Source organism: Danio rerio, chromosome 11, assembly GCF_052040795.2.
Source record: "Danio rerio strain M-AB ecotype USA chromosome 11, GRCz13ab, whole genome shotgun sequence".
Lineage (NCBI taxonomy): Eukaryota > Metazoa > Chordata > Actinopteri > Cypriniformes > Danionidae > Danio > Danio rerio.
Window position 1 is genome coordinate 23,491,404 of NC_141031.1, and position 18,812 is coordinate 23,510,215.

Below are 18,812 nucleotides of genomic sequence, written 5' to 3' on the forward strand. Positions count from 1 at the left end.
TTTTGGTGGTTCTAAAGACCTAACCCTCACTGACAAAGAATTCAGAAAGGGTCCAGAATTTGTCTCATACATAAACTCATTTGTCCTATTTGACTGCTATTCCATGATAAATTGTGAAAATAACCCATCGAAAAAGTCTTTAATCGCGGGGGCACTTTTGATCATTTTGGAAGGGAACTTTCTATCCAAGACTAAAAAGAGCATGTGCACTGCACAGGTTGAACCCTATGTGTGCACGTGCCTGCACCCAGGCCCTACATCAGTTAACAACATTTTTTTTTTTTTTTTTTTTTGCGATGCATAACTGAGAAAGCTGCATGAGATGTGACCATAAGCTTCAAAAAACTTGTTTTGGCAAGCCAGACTCATTTACAATCTTGATTAAAGTATTCCGTTTGAATAATTTTAAACAATTCAGGCTGCAAAAGATGTAAGAGAAACTAATTCAGCATAGAGCGCAGGTTTCTGTGCGCATCACGCGTCTGAGCGTGCATTTCCCTTTTATATAATTTCATGCAGTCCTAATTCATACAATAGAAAGTCTTAAAGAACACAAACAGTTCAGCAGCACTGAGTGGGATTCGAGAGATGCAATTGGGCCAGCTTAAACATTATAGCATTTTTCTCATGGAAACAGCAAATATTAAGTTCACTATCTGTTAATGACGCACAGAAACGGACAAATCACAAGCAGTTTCATAAGTGAAGTTTGTGCAAAGTGCAACATACAAATTCAAACACGAGTGCAAAGCACTTTGTTGCAGTTTGTGTCAAAAACATCAATATTTCGACACATATCCACACATAATCTTGCTTTCACTTTGCTCTCTCTAAATGCGCGCTGCTGCGTGTCCCTCGTCTGTATAAACAATATCGAAAAAGTTAGTAACTGAACTCATTTTAATATCAGTGACTCGATTAATTAAATACGAAAGCCGTGTAATTCTGTCGATTGATGTTTTGTCTTTTTTCCTTTAAATTTCTCAAATTATTATATGTGATCTCTGTTATTGGACTTTTTAACTGATAAGGGAAAAACGTCAAAACCATACACAAGATATCATAAACTGTTCACTGTTGTGCTTAACAATAGTGCAATGCAATATTAGAAATTCAGAATTCAATAACGAATAAAATAAATATTGATAATTCAAAATGTTTCAGTGAGCAGGCCGATGCACACACACATAGCGCTATGATAAAGCTCTTGAAACGCCATGTGCATGTTGATTAAGACATGTTATATACGGAATATAGAACATGGTATGGTAGTTAAATATAGAAAATGGTATGGAATGTTGATATTTTTTGAAGGTATCATCCTAAAGTTGTAAATTCCAGCATAGTGACAGAACTTTAGGGTGGGCCAAGTGACATTTCGGGTGATGTCACTTGGCCGAAATGTCACTTGGCCCACCCTAAAGTTCCAAGCTGGAGCCGGGCCTGATTACTGTATGGGCCTTTATTCTGTTATACTACACAGCTGTGTGATGTTTGATTCTGATTGGTCGATGAACATTTTAAGGTGTGCAATTATTTGAGGCCACAAACCTGACAAATGTCTTGAAATATAAGATCTAAACAATGTTTTACTTTGTTCACAGGACCATTACATCTGAACTTGCTTTCAAATTGGTGTAATGTGACAGTATTCTGCCTCGCAGGCTGATAACACATGACTTGTGAATTGAATGACGTTAATATGTGACTGATTCATGGCTTTAAGCACAAAAGACACATTCTCTTAACTGTCTGCTTTCTTTGAAGGTTACTTCCTTGATTAAAGCCTTGAAGTGTCATGTTCAGCAAGCAGAAACACACTCTATCAACATTTTAGAGATGTGTCAATTTATTTAAGATGGGAATTGATAATTAAAAAAAAATGGTCAAAGCTTGAAGCTTAAGAGTAACACAAGACTAAGTGTGTTATAAGGAACCCAGGCTAATTCTGAAAATGTACCGTACATTTCTGGAGAGCCAAATACTTCCCAGGAGCTACGTTTTTTTTTTTTTTTTTTTTTTTTTAGGTTTTGTTTTTGTGAATCCATCAGAGGCCCCTGTTTACGCTTTTAAAGATCTCAAATTTCTCTTGCGAGTACCATTCGGGCCTGCTGTTCTCATTTAAATCCACAAGAGGCCACTGTCGATAGACAGACTGGCTGACTGACTGACTAACTGACTGACTGAATGACTGACCAATCAACTGACCCACCCTCCACCTTCCCTAAACCCAACCAATAGTGTTTTCAAAAGCACCGATCAACTTGCCCACCCACTTCCCTAGACTCAACTGACAGTTTTAAATGCTATCCAGAAAAAGAAAAGCCCTGATTTTTACCATGTTTTCAGATTTGACCACATTCTCACCCTGTTATTTACTTGTTTATTTTTTGGCTTCTGTTTTTGTCTTACCCGATTTCTGGAATCGTTCTTTGCAGGATGTAAACCCCATTGTCATGGTCAACTCTCTGCGTCTCAAGTCCACTGATGTACATGACAAGCTAACTGGACAAACTGGTAACATCAGGCAGCATCGGGTAATTGTTAGCTTGTAAGCACGAAAAGGAACGACATCATACCACCTCCTAGTATTTATTTAAAGACAAAATGCAGCCATACTTATTTCTGACTACATAATTCGTGATCTCCAGAAATGTATATAGGGCTATGTTTTCAGAATGAGCCTATGTTGATTAGAATCTATAAAAAAGTTAGCAATTCGTGTGAAGTAATTCATTGAAAATATAGTGTAACGTTAAAGTCTGTGTCCCAACTGAAATAAAATTTTGAGTAGAGGGTAGGGCTGTGCGATTAATTAAATTTGAGTTTAATGTCACGATATATTGTGTAGCATCTGTAATAATTATATTGTTTTAAACAAAAGGAGCAGAAAGGCTCTTATTAGCCATATCAGTTTGCTGAGTGTTCTGTCTTTTTAGAATTATATGGATTTTTTTGTTTGTATAATAAGCTACACTATCTCCCTAATTTTAACTTGTTTACAGAAAGGTGAGGTCATTTTATTTGTGTTTACTGTTTGCACTAGAGAAAAATTTGTGTTTCATTTCTAAATATTTAAAAACAAATTTGAATAAATGACAATTTATTAGTTATACAATTAGATATTTTCCCCTAATTGCACAGCTTTAATAGGGGGATGGGCTTTTTTTGTATATCATTCCCTAATAGTAAATTAACAGTAAGCGGGGCATGGTTAGGATTATTGTGGCTGAAGCCATTAAACTGACTCAACAGAGAATGACCACCATTTAAAACGCAGAAGCATGGTCAGACCTTGATTGAATATTACCAAAAGACTGATTAATTGTTCACCAAAAGATTAACAATATGCGCTTGCAAAACAAGCACTGTAAATTTAAATTTCATACAGACTTTAAATAACTTCAGTGAAGGTTACAACTTTTTATTTTCTGTGCGTTAACCTGACCTATTTTAGACAAAGATCTTATGAAAATTGTATTGTTCTCACATGAAAGCATGTATAATATCAAAATATGTTAGCTTTATTGAGCAACACGAAAGGTCTACAAACATGTTTAAACACCAGGACCTTGGTCAGTTTCTTTATATCACATGCAATATACAGTATTTGCTCTTAAAACACAACAAGTCAAAGTCACACTTTCCTCTATTTCAGATGTGATTGGAGGAGAGAAAATTGATCAACAAAAACAGGAGATTTCACATCATATCAGAACAAATCAATGATTGTAGCCATTTGTCATAGTCATGTGTCTGTTTTTCACATGTGGAATAATTACATTGCTCGAACCTCTTTGCTGAATCCGAGTTGCAAAAACTTAAAGCAAATCAAATGTGCATCAAACAAATAGCAAACAGAAATACTGGCTTTAGCTCTGCCGTTGGTGTCATCTAATTAGCGCAGAAAGGCAGATAAGAATGACTAAGTGACTTTTGATAAAACAAATTGGCTGCACATACCTTTAAAGAAGATCTCCATTTCCTATCTAAATCTCTCAATTTCCTTTTCCCCCATTTCTGTATTTGTACTTCCCTCTAAAGTCCACAGGATATTAGATTCTTCTTTTAAAAATCCCAAGGCACTATAAATTTCCCTACAATAAAAATGTACACCGATGCAAAAAGTTATGGCACTTTGAGATGGTAATGCTGGAGGGATTCACAAAAGCACCCCCTGCTGGCCGGGGATGTGGCATTACACGGCGATATCTGAGGCCAGGCGGAGACACAGAGCGGCTTCAGAAGGCACGTCTCCAGCGCCGATCTCATTTCCCTCCAGCCTCAAGACTCTCAGCCTGGAGAAGTTCATCACATCCACCACACTGCAGAAACTGCCCAGCGTAAACTCTAAAACCAGTGGAAAACACCTGTGTGTTAGCAGCTGTACAAGTTCAATGTTTTATACAGAAAATAGAAAGATGAATAATGATACACCGTAAAAAAATGCTGGGTTCCACACACAACACATTTATGTTGTCCCAACACAAACTGATTAAGTTAACTTACAAATTTAAGTGGGCTGAACATAAAACAATTACGTTGTCACAAAACATCAAAAATTGTGACGTTTCAGCTCATTTTAAGTAAGTTGTTTGAACAAGAAGCAAAACATATTTTTATTTTGAGCATATATAGATGAAAAATCAAATTTTTACTTATTTTCTTAAAGATTCATTTTAAATTTCTGTATTTTTACCAAGAGCTGACATATTTAATTAATACAGAGGAAAAATACTATACATATTTGTTGCAGTACAAAGTTTTTGCTACAATATCATAATATTTTTTGATTGTTTGATTTATCTCCATTTGTTTGTCAACATTTTCTATTTAAATATCATTATAAAGCTTCAAAAAATGATATTTATAAAGAAAATGTTGACAACAACCTCTTTTAACTCTACTTTTGACAAGACCTGGATGAGTTGTCTCACACAGACAAAGCAGATTTGTTTTGGATGTGCCCTAAGCTTACTTCTAACTGGTCAACTATATCCGATACATTGTCTAAAGTGTGTGAAGTACAGCTTAAGCCATGCGCAGAACTTGCTTTGTTTGGCATTTCACCTGATGAGCTGAATCTGAAAGACAGCACAAGACAACAAAACCTTATTGCATCTTTACTGGCTTGCAGACAGATTTTATTGCACTGGAAATCTTAAATTCACCTAAAGCATCACACTGGCTTCAAGATCTGATGTTGTACCTACACTTGGAAAAAAAAAAATATTCAATAGAGGTACTTGCAAATTCACATTTGTTTGGCAACCCTTATTATCATATTTATCTGCTATAAATAAACTTCCTGAGGACTAATATGACTATCTTGCATGTAACTGTAATCTTTTTTTCTATAATACTTTTGTCTTTTCTTTCTCTGTCCAGAACCTCATGCTTAATTTATGTGAGCTTACCATTGTAAAATATAGCACAGCTTTATCTCTGATTGTATCACCCATTATGATTGCCTATTAATTAATTAATTAATTAATTAATTAATTTATTTATTTATTTATTCACTCATTATCAATTATTTATATTTGTTTTCTTACTTTTATTTGATAATTTTTTTCTCTCTGTTTTAATTAATTTTATTATTACTTTTCTTTTTACTATCTTTCTTTAGGCAGTGTATGTAGGGTTTGCTGAAGTGGGTTTATGTAAAAAAAATGTTTCTGAATAAATAATGTCATTTGTACTTGGCATAAAAATTATCAAACTTTTGACTTTTGTTTTTTATGTAAATGTATTGATTATGGCACTTATTTGTATATAGTATTTTTATATTCTGTATTCTTTCTCTTAAATTGACTAAGATTATTTATATATTTTACATATCTTTGTAGTGTTTTTGTCTTTTTTGTATGCACGCAGGGTCAGATAGCAGTGTAATTTCAATTCTTTGTATGTCTGTACATGTGGCAGAATTGAAAATAAAGCTGAATTTGACTTTTTAAAATGTTCTCAATATTTTTTAACTGAAGCAATATATTGATTGAAATTAGAATCTTCATTAAACTAATTTTTTTGCCTGTGATTTCAGTGATTATATAATTATACTTGTATATATATATATATATATATATATATATATATATATATATATATATATATACACACTACCGGTCAAAAGTTTGGGTCTGTTTTTTTTTTTTTTTTTTTTTGAAAGAAAATTATTCTGTTCATCAAGGCACAATTTGTTAATTGTAAGAAAATTTGTTAAATTGTTAAATATTTATTACAATTTCATGAACTACTTTTTTATTGTATGTAGTTTCAAATGAAATTATTACTCCAGTTATTATTCCTTTTATTACTATAATATTGACAATAGTAATATTAATAATAATGATTAATATTAGAGTGACTTCTGAAGGATCATGTGACTCTAAAGACTGGAACAATGAAGCTGAAAATTTATCTTTAAAACCACTAGAATAAATTGTTAAATTAAATAAAAAATTACTTTTGAACAGGTATTTTACAGTGCAATAACATTTGACAGTTTTACAATTATTTTACTGTATTTTTGATTAAATTATTGCAGACTTGGTGAGCAGGAGAAGCTTATTTTAAAACATTTAAAAATCCTACGGGCCCTAAACTTTTGACAGGTAGTAATAACAAATGATGCTGGAATAATAACTTCATTCAATTATCAAAGACTCTCGGCGAGCACTTAAATAATGAGCAAAGTTACAGAACGGTCATAGAGGTTCTGTACCTTTGATCTGATTGGCTTGTAGGTAGAGATGTTGCAGACTGGTACTAACAACAGGAATGCTCTCCAGTTTGTTGAAGGACAGATCCAGTTCCACCAACCCGCTGTTGTTGAATGTGTTTTGGGGGATGCCTTTGTTGGTGAGCTCATTGTGAGCAAAGCGCACATACTGCAGGTTGCTGAACTGATTGAGGAAGTTGGCTGGAACTGCGCCAATGGAGTTTGAATCTAGATAAAGCTGGTGGAGCATCTCAGGGAGACTCTCTGGAACCTTCTTGAGCTGGTTTCTGCTCACATCCAGCAGAGTTAAAGACTTCAGACCTTTCAGCCCAACACCAATATCCTGGAGGCTGTTATGATGGAGTAAAAGTATGGTTAAATTCTCCATGCCCTCAAAAGCATTGGGAGCCAACTTGCCAATTTTATTGTGGTTGAGACGAAGGTCACGTAATGACCGCGGGAGGTTGGATGGTACCTCAGTCAGGTTGTTGTTGTTCAAATACAGGCGATTCAAATTCGACAATTTAGCGAATGCTTGTTTGCCCACTGAGTTGATGTGATTCTCATGAAGCATAACCCATACAAGATTGGTTGCATTTCCGAAAGCATTGTCTGGGACAGAGGTGATCTGATTGTGCTGCAGGTACACATACTTCATCCGGGATGGGATGTAGGGCATCTTTTGAATGTTGCGGTTGTCGCAGTACATGGCGATTGGGAAGGTTGGAGGACAGTCGCACTCTTCGGGACACTCTCCACCAGTGTTGTCGGCTTGTAAAGAAGCATAACCCCGGCTGTGTAAAGAAGAAAGCCACTGGAATGGATCCTGAGCTAGAGAGACCTCCATGAGCCCCAAAAGCAGGAGAGCAATTAGCCGCATTGTCACAAAGGGAAGGGACTCGTTAGCTGCAGATAGAGAGGACACTTTTAATTTTGTAGGATTTGTTAAAAATGCTTAAGTACTGCCAACCAAAGCCAGTTAAGTTGTTAAGATGATCTAACTGGCCTCCAAGCTTGGAGAAGGTTTTTGAAGGTTTTTGAAGATAAATTTGAGATATTTTTCACTGGTTTTCACCTAAAACCTGTTGCATTCTAAATACTAGAATAAATACTAGAATAAGAAAAAATATTTTATTCTACTTACTTTTGTCTTGTTTTCTAATTTCTTAAATCAAAATATTATTCTTCACTCTTAAAAATAAAGGTTCTTCCAAGATATACAATATTCCATGAAGAACTGTCAACATTCATTCCACTTTTCAAGCATTTCTTTAAAATGTAGAATAGCTCAATGCTCTTCACACTATGAATGAAAATCTCTAAAGATCTTTTCCACAAAAGATCCTTGGGGAACCAAAAAAGGTCTATGATATCACTGTAAAGAAATCTTTGTTGTTTGCCCTGCCACCTTTATTTTTGAGAGTGCTGAGAAGCACAAAAAAAGCAAAAAAAATCAATTATATATATTTGTATTATTCTAAAACAATTGCACTGTGTATCTTGATTTAAGCATGTTGAGATGTTTATATTGGACAAAAATATAATATTGAGGATAATACCTTAAAATTTTTATCAATGCATGAACTACAGGATGTACTGCAATACATTAAAATATGATTTAAAACAATTCACAACATTTAATTCATAAGACCTGCAAAAATTATGTCTAGTTTAGCTTAAGCTGCACTGTAAAAAATACTGGTTGCCTTAAATTTTAAAGTTGAATCAAATGAACCTTTTGACTCCATTGAACATATGTTATGTTAAACTGACTTAAAACAGCTTGCACAACTTATAAAATTACATTGAAACATGATTAACTTAGTTTAAAAAGTTACAATAATCTAAAAACATAAGCTGTCAGGACTACTTGATCACATATTTTTTTTACAGTGTAGTTTACTTAACCATTCTTTCAGCAGAATCTGGGTGTAGAGGGTTGGAAACCAGCTAGAATATTCAAGACCATTTCAAACAGGCTAGAAAAAGGCCTCAGATTAGAAAAAAATAACATAGAATTATCTAAACAGTTTTTTATTAGACAATCAGATCGAACTGGATGTCCACAAGCCTAAAAAAGCAGAAAAAAAACATTTTAGACTGCTTTAAAAAAATTGTAGTGGGGACAAACCTAAATGTCATAAAGGCATTAAAGGCATAGGTAAAACTATCCCTTTTGTATGATAAAACTTTGGATTGTTGTCTAGGTTTCCATATAGAGAGGATATAAATCCAAGAGTTTAATTCAAAAACTGAATAACACAACTGCTTGTAATGAAATACTGCTGTAACTATTGAGGAAAACATAAGAACAACAAACATCCAACCATCCAATCAAATTTACAGTTAGTTGCATCCATTACCAAACAAGAGAGAAAAACACACTTAACTGTATATTAATGCAAAAATGCAAACTAACATATTGGCAGTAGAAAACAGCATCACACCTACCTGATCAACGAAAGCACTGCTTTCTCTTTGTCTCTGTGAGTCCCTGTAGCATATGGAGTGGCTTTGGCAAAGAAAGCAAATACCCCTTTTCTCCCCTACAAGTTTTTTTTTTTTTTTTGCCTCCACCCTCTGAAGCCCCCTCTCAAGCCCTGTCCAATTACAGAAGACTTGCTTTTTCTCCATCCCAAGTCCATTTTTCACCAGCATTGAGTGGCTGGTCTCGATCACTCCCAGCTGTGGAAAATGTTAGGGACATCTGCTTCTGCATACATTGAGTTTTCTTATTAACATGAATGCGTTCCTCTCTGAAAAGCTGACCAGACTATCAACAGCGCATAAGGGAGCTGTATGCAAGTCGGCAAACAAGTCTTCATACCACTGAGCCATCCGAGTGCCATGATAAACATGTTCACATTCGAAAACATATTCACCAATTTTCCCTTCTGATGCAGAGTGATTGAAGTCACTTACTGAACACAAAATGCAGCAATGTTAACACTGCGGCCAATATTAAACAGCGTGTCATAGGATCTGTGTTTCATATCTTCTTTGCTTTTCATATCTCCAGGCACTTCTCCTGAGGAATGTCAGGTCTTGCATCTCCTGAGAGGCCTCACTTTGTGGTCTTTGATGGTTGGTTGCAGATGGTTTTTGGTATGTAGGTCTGTGGTGTGTAGAGTCGCTGGACTTTGGACTCGACGCAAGACATAAGGCCAGACAGTTTCATGTTTTGACAGCCCCAGGCCTGAATATACTATCATAACATATCATAGGTCTTCAGGGAGTCTCCTTTTCATGTACTGTTTAAGAGGCTTGAAAAAAGAAAAGAATAATCAAACAATGGTGTGGATGGATGTAAAAGGAAATGTACACTATGTTGGCTAATTTTAGAACCCTAACTCTAACACTATTTGACTAGGTTTAATAATAAATTAAATTAATTTACTTGACGCCATGTTATACCAAGACATGACAAAGATGTTTGAAATTAATGTTGAAAATAATTTTGTCAGTTTTTTCCCCATTTAAGCTTATGCAGTTGATTTTATATTATTAATTAATTGTATTAATAAGATAATGCAAATTTACTCATTATTTACTCACCCTTATATGGTTCCAATTTCTTTATACATTTCTCTTCCCTGTTGCACAGAAAAAAAGGTATTTTAATGAATGTTGGAAAGCGATAATTATACTCACAACATTTTTTGATTAGTTTTTTTACCCTCATGTGCTCTTCGGGATTTTTTCATCCAGTCTGGGGTGATTTTGAATCTTAATTTGGCCACAACTTTCTCTGTGTTTCAGCAAATGCACTGTAAAAAATTGAAGTCAGTTAAAAAAAAAACATCCAACCCGTCACGCACACATCATAAGACGTTAACATTAGGTTAGATTTAGATCTTGATGTCAGGTAACCAAAATTCAATGTCTAGCCATCATCTAAAGACAATGTTACTTTGACATCCAATAGCGATGTTACTGTGACATCCAATAGCCCCTATTATACATGAAATAGGGTTATATTTTGGTTGTAAGGGTCTCCAACAACAGTCTAATATGCATGCAAGGTCAAAAACACTTTCATGGTCTTATAATCTGCATTTATTTTTACCTAATTATCCCAGCGACTCTCATATGAATCGTCCAGTGATTCATTTGTTCCCAAACCCCTCCTTAATGTGAAGCTAATCTGCGCTGATTGGACCAATGACAGTCTGTTGCGATTGGTTGACACTGACTGCCTTCAGCGAGAGACAGAGTGAAATGCCCAGCAGTTAATGAACAATATAGAAGTAGTCACAGTGCATACACGCTCGACAGTGTAAGGCATGGATTTTAGCTGCCAGTAGGTGAATGTAAATACAGACGATGGACTTGAAAATACAGACGACTAACTATTTTATTGAGCAAAAACTCCAAGAACTGGCAAATAGATCTCCTAGCTTGTCACACTCTGCTCTTTTCACAGACACACACACACATATTGCCCTCGTCCTCGCATACACGAACACACACACATTTACACACACACACACACACACACACATATAACCCTCCTCTGGACAACATCGAGCGCGAGCACACACACACACACACGCACACACACACGCACACACATACATACGTACATTACCCTCCTCCACGGAATGTAAACAAAGCGGCACGCGTCGCGTTTTTAACGTGGCTTTGCACGCGATTTGAGAATATAGCGAGTTAACCGGATACAGTACAAGTAACAAATCACAACTAAATAGATTTGCAAGCTAGAGTCAACGAGGCAACAACTTTAATCGCACGTACTTACACTTGAGAAATGGAGGAAGAAACCGATCCATGTCCTGACATGTCCATCATTACTCTTTACTAATCCTTCCTTTAACAAACAAAGTATTCTTTGTAGCAGGTAGTTTCCAGAAGTTTCCAGTAGTTTCCAACTTCTCAAGGATGGGCTTATGCTGAGGTTTCATCTTTGGGTAGAGACTAGGGATGTAACGGTATCAGAATTTCACGGTACGGTAATACCTCGGTATGAATGTCACGGTACGGTATTTATTGAATCATTTACAGGAAAAACAAAACTTATGAAAATACTCCAAAAAAGTGCCCAAAGTGTCAATGACATACAAATTAGCCATCTATCCGTAAGCTTTGAAACAATAACTTCAATTTTAATAACAAAAAATTATTAAACCATGTAAAAAAAATAAAGTTTCAATTTAGTATTGTTGAAAACTCATCACATTTAACATTTAATCACTCACTCACTTAGATAGAGATGGGTTTAAAGGAAAATTATCATATAACTATAATCTGGTAAAAGCTGGTATCTCTGGGTATTTACAATGTCCCCTGCAACAGAAAAAAACCCTCTCATTTGGGACTGAGGTTTCTGGGACAGAGATATGACTTGGTCCATGTTGACAGCAGTGGGTAACGTTGTGCATTGTCTTTTCCCCACTTGAGAAGACAAACCATGAGTGAGATAGAGGTCTCTTTGCGGTACAAGTCAATGTCTGCATCAATCTGAACAGTGTGCTGTGTTTCTGCAGTCCCCATGACTGCTATTAGTCGTATTCCCCAACTTGCAGGCACGTGCACACATAGGGCTCAACCTGTGCAGTGAACATGCCCTTTTTAGTCTTGGATAGAAAATGCCCTTCCAAAACGATCAAAAGTGCCCCCGCGACGCGACACAACCTCCGTCCAGCCCTTCAGTAGGTGCGCGACAACACCGCTCTTGAGTATGCGCGCTCAACCCCCCCTCGGCGCTTTACAATTCGCGCGCGACTACACAGCTGATCAGAACGCGCGCGACAACACAGCTGATCAGAACTCGCGCGGCGACAACACCCGCTTTAGGTTCGATCATTTCCATCTTTTTTTTATCTCCGCTACTAGCAGCACACTCCATTTCCGCATTACTGGATCTGTAGCGACAACAGACCGCAAAGAATTATGGCCACGCCTGGGCTGATAGGAAATGTAGTTTCAGCTACCTCCCGTTCGCTTCATTCGCCTGAGCAAATTTTCTCAGAAGACCTACAGTTTTACCGAGTCATGCGACTTCGGTAATATCGAAAAAAATTAATATTGCGGTATGACGGTATTTTTAATACCGTTACATCCCTAGTAGAGACTCAATAATATCCATCTGCAGTGTGACTTCAATCGACCGGCATGTTTGTGTGTGTGTGTGTGTGTGTGTTTGTGTGTGTGTGTGTGTGTGTGTGTGTGTGTGTGTAGGTTTCTGTGTTAGATGGCGGGGCCGCAGGTTTCAAATCTCCCGGGTTTGCGCGTGCACGTGAATAACTTCATTGTCACATCATGGCAAAACACCTAATGACTCGTTATCAAGACGACTCATTTGAAGCACTATAAGTCGACTTTTTTATAGTTGAATCATCAGTTTTAAACACACTACACTTACAGATTTAAGCCTTAGCTGGATATTTCACTTCACTTAGAGCTGTGTTACACACTACATGGAAGGGCATTTTCAAAAACCCATAATATGGGCTCTTTAAATTTCGTTGATAGTTGGTTAATTTTAGGTTGTGTTGGAAAGTTACCAAAATCCAACATCTGATAGATGTCATAATGGTCACAACGTCAAGGTGTAACATGATTAGACATTGATATTTGGTTGGTTTTATGTTGGACATTGGACATTGATGTCGGCCAAATGTTGGGTGCTGACGTCAACACAATTTTCATTTCCAAACAAAATCCAACGTCCCCATGACATTGTGGTACAGTATGTTGGGGTACAACATCGATATGACGTCATGTTGAATAAACCATCATACCAGAGAATATTTCCTTTTGCTTTTTCTTATTTACTCAACTTTTGAAAACATCAGCTGCACTGACCTAAAATGATTTGTCAGTAATACAAAAAAACTTTTTTTATTGGGTTAACATAGGATTATTAGTTTTCTAGAGAGGTGAACTACTCTGTAACAGATTTTTTTAGTTGTACCAACTGAATTTTTATTTATTTTTTTGTCTGCAGAACTGGAATGCCAGAAGTTTTTGTTTTTTTTCTCATGTACTCAACTTTTTTTTCACACTATTAATTGATAGGACACTAGAGCATAAAGAGAGGTAAGCATAGGGAGAGGAGAGAGGGGAACGATGTTAACAGAAAACTGACAAATGTTAACAAAACATTTATTAGACACAGAATTAGGACTGGAGGTAAAACAACAATAACTGTACACAAGAAAGATTTTTGGTGACAAATCTTTAGACAAATATTTTAAGGAAATGCTTCGAAAATTTTACATTTGGGCAAATTTACTACCCTTTTGTTCTGTTTGTGTCTGTTTTTGCCTCATTGACTTTCATTACAATGATTGCAAATTCATGATGCTATATAATCTTGCACTCATAATTGTTGCTGGTTTGCTCTTGAGAATAGATACTTTACAATTTTTATTGATGATCATCAGTTTCAGTGGAAAAAAAATTTTCTGGCGTATTTTCTGGGAAAAAAAATGGTTATATGGAGTATGTGTGTGTGTGGGTGTGTGCGAGAGTGTGAGAGGGACCTTGATATGTATAAGAAAAAAAAATCAGTAGCAAAACATCTCAGAACATAGTGATTTACATAACTATAGACACTATAATTTGCTGTTTTACTCCATAAAACTCCAAATAAAAGCCAGAAACTTTTTTTGTACAGGCTTATCTAAAGGCTTAACGCTGCCAACTGATGATCAAGAGTCTTCCCATCAGTGAAAAACTCATAAAATCAGGAATGCGTGATTATCTGGTGTCATGGCTTTGCAATAAAAAAGTCATTGTAATGGAAGTCAATGGGGAAAAAACAGCCACAAACATAACACAAGGTTTGGTTAATTTGATCAGTCCAAAAGGTTTAATTATTACCTAATTGTAAATGTATTGATACAATTGTAAATACAAATACATATTATACACAACAACAACAGTCAACAGAAATTGTATTGAAGTATATTTTCGCAAGCCATCAATGCTTATCAGTTATTTTAGGACACTTTATTAATACAGTATAATAAAAAATCTATTAAGATATTTCTGAAATTATGTCTTCTTAAAGGGGAAAATACTAAAGTATTTCAAATTATTGCAATTAATCTGAATTCAAATTTAAAATGTTGTTGTTAGTACTTGGTTAAACCTGTTTCGCATTCAGAACTGGCCTAAATCCTTGTTGCACTGATTCAAGGAGACCGAACTGGAAACATTCCTCAGATTTTGGCTCATATTGACAATATGGCATTAAATTTGTCAGCTGCATATCCATGATGTGAATCCTGCGTTTTACTACATCCCAAAGGTGCCCTATTGGATTGAGATTTGGTGACTGTTGAAGTAATTTGAGTAAAGAGAACACACTGTATTGTTCAAGAAACCAATTTCTAAAGATCTGAGTTTTTGTGACATGGCTCTTTATTCTGTTGGATGCTGCATCACTAGATTGGTACACTGCAGTCTGGACATGGTCAGTAAGGTCTGGTAGACTGAGCCATTTAAATGATTCTGACCCCAGCATTTGAATGTCATGGCAGAAATTGAGACTCATCAGTTCAGGCAACGTTTTCCAATCTTTTATTGTCCAATTTTGGTATGCCCATGTGGTTGGTAATCTTAGCTTTCTGCTGTTAGCTAACAGGAGCAGCATTGGTGTGGTTTGTGTACAGTAGTTGTAGCTCATCTACTTCAATTATTGTGTGTTCAGAGACTATTTTCTAAGTGTCTCTGAATGGACAATGAGAAGGCTGCATTTAGAGAAACTCAATGCAATACAGATTTTTTTTAAATTATATATATATATATATATATATATATATATATATATATATATATATATATATATATATATCGGTTTGGTTCGATTCTCATGGCTTGACACATGCTTTTTTTTATTATTCTATAGGCAATAGGAACAGTAAGAGGTTAAGGAGAAAACAATAAAAAACGATTTATTGCAAAACTCATTTTCTTTTACTTAAAAGCCACGAAAAGTACACTAGTTCCAAGTGTATTGTATGAAAAAATTAACACTGAAATCTCAGAGCTGCTGGTAGCCCATGTACAAACTGGGGAACACATACAATCCTACATTTTGAAAATAAACATACATGTCAAGTTAATAAAGATAAATTGGCCATTTCAAATAAACATATTTGTACTTAAGTAAACATAAATAAACCATCTTAATTATCTAGGTGCTGAAAAAATGCGAGACTGTAGTCCAGGGCTGTTCAATTGGCGGCCCGCGGGCCAAACCCGGCCCTCGAGGCAATTTGTTCTGGCCCTCCAAATAGTGTGACCAAGACATAAAAATAAATTTAGTTCAGTCGAAAAACGACCTTTATAACTATGAAGTGTTGTGCGTCCGTTCAATTCAGTATGAGTTGCAGAGGCTGCGCAGAGCGTAAGTCACCATAAGCGAGTGGTGCGGACAGCCGAAAACATTTGGATATGTTTTGTTGAAAATGCCTTTGTACAATGCACTGTAATCATTAATAGGGATGCAACGATTAGCTAATTTCACTATTAACTGCGTTTTAATTTGTCACAGTTAATTAATCGTAAAGGCTTCTCTAAGCCGCATTTCTGTTGCACAGAAAAGTTGACAAGTTACCAACTGTGCCCTAAAAAAAAAATATATATATATATATATATACATATATATATATATATATATATATATATATATATATATATATATATATATATATATATATATATATATATATATACATGCTTTTATATATTTGCGATCTTAAATTTCTCTTGCGAGTTCCATTCGCACCTGCTGTTCTTACGTAACTCCACCAGAGGCCGCTGTCGACTGACTGACTGAATGACTGACCAATCGACTCACCCACCCTCCTTCTTCCTTAAACCCAATCGATAGTGTTTTCAAAAGTACAGATTGACCCAAAAAGTTTAAAAGTGAAAGTTAAAGTATGAAATGCAACCATCCATACTACTGGCTACATAATTCACAATCTCCAGAAATGTATATAGGGTTATGTTTTCAGAATGAGCCTTTGTTGCCTAAATAGGTAGGATTTCAATCAAAATTAAAAGCATTGACAGATGGGGACAATTCAATAGATATATTGGAAGAATATTCTATAGTCAAGGGGCAGTCATTTAAAAGGTCTAGTCACCATTATATTTTGATCTTATTATGATGGTAAACAATCTCAAGTTTCTTGTATTTTGATTCAAAATTAAAAATCCCTCAGCTGTAACAAGTGATTTTTTAAGTTACTTTTAATGAATAAATAATAATGCATTTAATTTAAAGGTGCCTTTCATGACACTCAAGGTCACCGTACAGGACAGCTAGAACAATCAGTTTAAATAAAAACACAATAAAAGACAATTTAATGCAATACAAACTTTTAAAAATGCAGTCAGGTTAAAGAGAATAAGCTGTTCTAAGCAGATGTGTTTTGAGTTTGGATTTAAATTGTGATCAAGAGTCTACATTACTGAGATCAGGAGGAAGTGAATTCCAAAGCTGAGGAGCAGAGTGCCAGAAGGATCTGCTGCCTATGGTGACAAGGTGGACAGAGGGAACAGTGAGGCGAATGGAAGAAGACCAGAATGTTCGAGAAGGTGTGGCGGTATGAACAAGATTATCAAGGTAACTGTATGGAGGAGCGAGATTGTGGATGGTTTTAAAAGTGAGAAGAAGTGTTTTATAAATAATTCTGAAAAAGATGGGAAGCCAGTGAAGCTGTTGTAGAATGGGTGTGATGTGACAGATAGAGGGGGTTTCTGTGATAATACGGGCTGCAGCGTTTTGTACCAGTTGTAATTTATGAAGAGTTTTTAAGGTAGGCCAAACAGAAGGGAATTACAGTAGTCTAAACGGGATGATACTAAACTATGAACAAGAATGGCAGCTGACTGAGGTGTGAGGGAAGGACGTAAACGATTCATATTTCAAAGGTGGAATTAAGCGAACCGAGTGACATAATTAACATGTGCAGTGAATGAAAGAGTGCTGTTGAAGATGACACCCAGACTTTTAAGTTGAAGGGAGGGGGTGATGACAGAATCATCTGTGGAAATAGAAAAATTATGTGATTAGTTTAAAGTGGATTGTATACCTATAAGTAGGTTACTGTTGCTTTCTCATAAGCTTAAACCAGTCTGGACATTCTGCCCTGAACTCTAGCATCAACAAGCAATTTCTACCCACAGAACCATAAAATGTTTGTCCAATCGTTGCACTTGGATCAAATTTAATGATAGTTCTAGCACCCAATATCAAGAGTTTGGGCCCAAACCAAAGGTAGCAAAACTTGTGTTGGAAAAACAACAACATAGGCTCATTCTGAAACCGTAGCCCCATATACATTTCTGAAGATCATGAATTATGTAGCCAGTAGTAAGTATGGCTGCATTTCATTTTTTAATTGAACGCTATGGCGCGATATGACGCCATTCCTTTTCGCACTTACCAGCTGACCCCTTATCTCCATATGGACTGCTTTCCAGCTGTTATCAGTTTGTCCAGTTAACTCACCATGTACGTCGCTGGACTGCAGTGCAGAGAGGTGTTAACGAATTTAATTTAAATAATAAAATAAACAAGTAAATAACAGGGTGAGAACATGGTAAAAATCAGGTGAGGGCTTTCCTTTTTCTAAATAGCTTTTTAAAACTGTCGGTTGGGTTTAGGGAAGTGGATGTGCAGGTCAATCTGTGCTTTTTAGAATACTATTGGTTGGGTTACTTAGTTGGGTTACTTAGCGTCAGTCAGTCATTCAGTCCGTCAAACAGTCAGTCGACAGCGGCCTCTGTTGGATTTATGAGAAAACAGCAGGAGCGAATGACACTCGTGAGAAAAATTTAAGATTTCGAAAAGTGTACCCAGCGACCTCTGGTGGATTCACGAAAACAAGAACTGCAAAAACATAGCTCCTGTGATGTATTTGGGGGTCTCCAGAAATGTATATAGAGGTAAGTTTTCAGAATGAGCCTGGGTTGAAAAAAAATCCGATTTCATTTGAGTGCACAGCATATTTCTAAAAATTGACAAAAGACATAAAGAAGGACACTAGGTTTAAACAAGTGTAAACAATGGCAGAATTTGCTAAAATGTTTTAAACTTGAATTTAGT

General features: G+C 35.8%; 1 protein-coding gene and 2 long non-coding RNA genes across 3 annotated transcripts in view; 2 read left to right on the forward strand and 1 right to left on the reverse strand.

Annotated features, from left to right (window-relative positions):
• Positions 1 to 18,812, forward strand: part of LOC147841777 (uncharacterized) — a 384,887-nt gene that overhangs the window by 116,757 nt on the left and 249,318 nt on the right. The gene's annotated exons all lie outside the window — the stretch shown is intronic.
• Positions 3,404 to 9,240, reverse strand: fmoda (fibromodulin a). The gene is made up of 3 exons (NM_001030072.1): positions 9,176 to 9,240; positions 6,728 to 7,630; positions 3,404 to 4,350 (listed from the first exon to the last, which is right to left on the reverse strand). The coding sequence occupies exons 2-3, from the start codon at positions 7,602 to 7,604 to the stop codon at positions 4,199 to 4,201; spliced, it is 1,029 nt and encodes a 342-aa protein (NP_001025243.1). The 5' UTR covers positions 7,605 to 7,630; positions 9,176 to 9,240; the 3' UTR covers positions 3,404 to 4,198.
• On the forward strand, positions 13,747 to 16,319 carry LOC147841778 (uncharacterized). The gene is made up of 3 exons (XR_015502624.1): positions 13,747 to 14,651; positions 14,711 to 15,178; positions 15,417 to 16,319. It is a non-coding gene; the product is annotated as an uncharacterized LOC147841778 (long non-coding RNA).

Bases quoted from the DNA above. Each gene is read 5' to 3' on its own strand.
- fmoda (NM_001030072.1), bottom strand. From the start codon at position 7,604: ATGCGGCTAATTGCTCTCCTGCTTTTGGGGCTCATGGAGGTCTCTCTA. The intron at 4,351-6,727 runs GTACAGAACCTC...CACTGGTTTTAG, and splicing joins ACAAGCCAATCAGATCAAAG to AGTTTACGCTGGGCAGTTTC.